The sequence below is a fragment of the Eptesicus fuscus genome, chromosome 17, assembly GCF_027574615.1.
Source record: "Eptesicus fuscus isolate TK198812 chromosome 17, DD_ASM_mEF_20220401, whole genome shotgun sequence".
Lineage (NCBI taxonomy): Eukaryota > Metazoa > Chordata > Mammalia > Chiroptera > Vespertilionidae > Eptesicus > Eptesicus fuscus.
Genome location: NC_072489.1, coordinates 29066669 through 29070367, shown reverse-complemented (window position 1 = coordinate 29070367; position 3699 = coordinate 29066669). Strand labels below are relative to the sequence as shown.

General features: G+C 52.1%; 1 protein-coding gene across 2 annotated transcripts; it reads left to right on the top strand.

Annotated features, from left to right (window-relative positions):
* Positions 1-556: 556 nt before the first annotated feature.
* Positions 557-3434, top strand: LOC129152022 (serine/threonine-protein kinase MARK2-like). Of its 2 annotated transcripts, none has more exons than XM_054728963.1 (2): positions 557-2867; positions 3182-3434. In XM_054728963.1, exon 1 carries the CDS (start codon positions 977-979, stop codon positions 2732-2734), a length of 1758 nt encoding a protein of 585 aa, XP_054584938.1. In that variant the 5' UTR covers positions 557-976; the 3' UTR covers positions 2735-2867; positions 3182-3434. The 2 variants fall into 2 exon arrangements, with proteins under 2 accessions (XP_054584938.1, XP_054584937.1); XM_054728962.1 differs by having other exon boundaries at positions 3179-3434.
* The last annotated feature ends 265 nt before the right edge of the window (positions 3435-3699 follow it).

Genomic DNA, 3699 nt, shown 5'->3' with positions numbered 1-3699 from the left:
TGGCTTTTCCTCAGTCTCACTGAGCAACCACAGACCTGGAAACCCAGACTTGAGCGCTCCTTGGTCCTATCTTATCTGCCCCAAAAGCTGAGTGAGGACAGAACATGACTGTTTTTTAAAATCACTTTGATTAATAGTTGGTCATATTTTGTTACCACAAACTCTTCTGTTAATCCAGTGAACAAACATTTATTAAACACTTATTTTGTTGCCACTCACTGTGCTAGACTCAGGGAACACTATAGTCCTGCCCCTTCCTTCCTGGGAAAGACAGACAGTAAACAAGAATCAGCCCCACTGTGGTCGGTGCTGTGAAGATGACAAACGTGATGGCCTGAGTGAGGATGGATCAGGGATATATGAACTTAGAATTAAGCAGGTGATATTTGAACTGAGAACTGGAGTATGAGAATAAGTCAGACTTTTCTGTGTGTGTGTGTGTGTGTGTGTGTGTGTGTGTGTACACGCACGCGCGCATGCACACACACACACACACACACACACATCTTATAGATTTTTATTTCTAATAAAATAAATATCAATATAATATCCCAAATAAACAAAAGTGTGTGTCTTTTTCTTTTTCCCAGAGTATAAGGGTCATGAGACCACTATGGTTTATCCCCTGCTAGGATTGGTCCATTTCTTGCTCTGACCTCATAAGGTGCCATTGTGATGGAATTGCAAACCACGCCCCAGCCGGGATTGGTCCATTTCTTGCTCTGACCTCATAAGGTGCCATTGTGATGGAATTGCAAACCACGCCCCAGCTGGGATTGGTCCATTTCTTGCTCTGACCTCATAAGGCCCATTGTGATGGAATTGCAAACCACTCCTATAAAAAGGCCCTGACTGGGCTGAGGATTTTGTCCGTTATAGCCCAGGAAGCTGATTGTGGTGACCTGTGGACTAGGACTCCCTAGTTGGTTTTTGCCTTTTTTTTTTCTCATTTGTGTTTGGTTATTTTGGTTTCGCGATGACTAACGACTTTGCAGCCCCCTCTGCCATCCAGGGCCGCTGTGTTGGAGACTATGCTCTCCAGGACAGCATTGGCCAGGGAGCCTGTGCCAAGGTGTACTTGGCCTGGCACGAGCTCACTGGGACGGAGGTGGTTGTGAAAGCCATTAGTCTGAAGGGCTTCCCTAGATACCACCGAGAACTCTATTCTCTTCAGAACCTCAATCACCCAAATATCACTGAACTATTTGAGGTGATTACCACCCCAGACACACTGTATCTGGTTATGGAGCACGTGAGGGGAGGGGACCTGCGTGAACATTTGGAGAACCACGGCCCCCTGAGCGAGCGCCAAGCCCGCGCCGCGTTCCGGCAGGTGGTGTCGGCGCTCCAGTACTGCCACCAGCGGGGCATCGCCCACCGGGACCTGAAGCCGGACAACATCCTGCTGGACGAGGACGGCACCTTGAAGCTGGCCGACTTCGGGTTCAGTCGGAGGGTGAGTGACGACTGCAAACTGAGCACCTTCTGCGGCACCTTCCACTACTTGGCCCCGGAGCTGCTGCAGCGGGAACCATACGACGGCCGGAGAGCGGACGTCTGGAGCCTGGGGGTGACCCTGTACAGGACCCTGACCGGGACGGTGCCCTTCCACGCGGACAGCTTCGCCAAGATGAGGGACCAGGTGCTGGCCGGGCAGTTCGAGGTCCCCCCCTTCCTGACGAGGAAAGGTAAACACTTTCTTCGAATGTTACTGACTGTCGACCCCAGCCAGAGACCCACCCTGGAAGAGGTCATGCAGCACCCCTGGCTCACCGTGGGCCAGGAGGAGCTGCGGCCCTACAGCGAGCCGCCCGCGGGGGACCTGGACCCCCAGGTCCTAGAAATGATGCAGAGCCTCGGGTTCGAGCCGGACCAGATAGAGCGGTCTGCGAGGGAGCGAAGATTTGACCGGGTCATGGGCACCTACCGCATCCTGAAGCAGATGGAAACCAGGATGCCTGGCCACAGGGTGAAGGTAAGGCCCTACCGCTCCCCCGACAGCAGTGACATTCCCTCAAGCTACGAGGCGGCTCAGCCATCTGATGGGGGGTCTGAAGACGCGTCTCAGCCATCTGATGGGGGGGCTGAAGACACGTCTCAGCCATCTGATGGGGGGGCTGAAGAGGTGTCTCAGCCATCGGATGGGGGGGCTGAAGAGGCGGCTCAGCCATCTGATGGGGGGACTGAAGAGGTGTCTCAGCCATCTGATGGGGGGACTGAAGAGGTGTCTCAGCCATCTGATGGGGGGACTGAAGAGGTGTCTCAGCCATCTGATGGGGGGACTGAAGAGGTGTCTCAGCCATCTGATGGGGGGACTGAAGAACCTTCCATGCCCCCACACCACCTGTGGTTGAACGTGACCGGGCCCCCACCCAGCCTGGAATCCATGACCACCCCTCCCCCACTGGAATCCATCGAGTTCAGGACAGGTACCCCCAGCCCAGACCTGCAGCTCGGCCCTGGCGGCTCCCCCACCACCCACAGCAGCAGCAGCAGCAGCAGCAGCAGCAGCAGCAGCATCACAATCAGGGGTGGAGCCCCAGAGGGAGTCACCCCTGAAAGCCGCCTCCGAGCTGGGCAGCCTGAGGGTGCCACCCCAGCCCCTCCCTCTGCCAACAGGCAGGGCCGGCCCGGGCTGGCTAGAAGGGCCTTCCGAGCCTTCTTAAGATTCACATGCTGTCCGTTACCCAAAATCAAGATTCGTTTTAAAAAGAAGAAAGTCCATCCACAATAGTTTTTAAAATTGTGGACCAAGGCAAGGGCCACAGTCAACTCGAAGGTGCGGAGCTCCAGGCAGGCCGGGCGCGTGGTGCTGGAGACGACCCAGAGGTCGGGAGCGGTGCCAGACACACCCGCTGCGTGTGCAGGTGAGAGGACTTGGTCCAGCCCAGGGGGGAGGCGTCCTCTGCTCGGGACTCACATCAGGAGGGTTTGTTTTAATTTTCTATCAAGTTTTATTAGTTACCAAAACAATGTGTACTGGGGTAATTCCATTCTCTAGAAGCAACCACTGATAACAGTTTAGTGCCCACATGTTCAGACATTTCTTTCAATGCTCTGCAAACATCATTTTTAAAATTATTTTTATTATAACAGATTTATGTTATTCATATTATCTTGCTAGTTGCTCTGTTTTCTTTTCTTTTTTTTTAATTTAATAAATATTTATTGTATCCAGCAGCACCGTGGTCTTCGGAAGCAACTTGCCCAAAATGCCTGCTGAGCTGGGAAGACTGCGTGGCGCCCCCTGGAGGCCAAGAGGAGGGGCTGCCCTCGCTGTGGGTCAACCCCCCAGCCCCCACCTGACTGAAGCCTCAGAGACTGGACTTTTTCCTGGTCCCTTTCCTCCCCTGCTCCTTGGCTCCCATGTTGTGGGGCTTCCTATTAAAGCATTTGGTTCTCCTCCCCCCCCCCCCTCAAAAAAAAATAAAAAATCATTGCTTAATCCTATATTTAAGCCTATATTTTTTAACAATAGTTTTAGCTCTTACATTTAGCTCTCATATTTTTTGTGGAAACTGAACATTTTAAATAATACAATATAGCAACTCTGAAAATCAGATTTCATCACTCACAGTGTATTGTCACTGCTAGTTTTTTTGTTGCTATTTGTTCAGTGAATTTTATGAACAAATTCTGTAAAGCCTGTATTCCTTGTGTGTGGTCACTGGATCCTCAGCTTGGTTAGCTAAGTGGTCA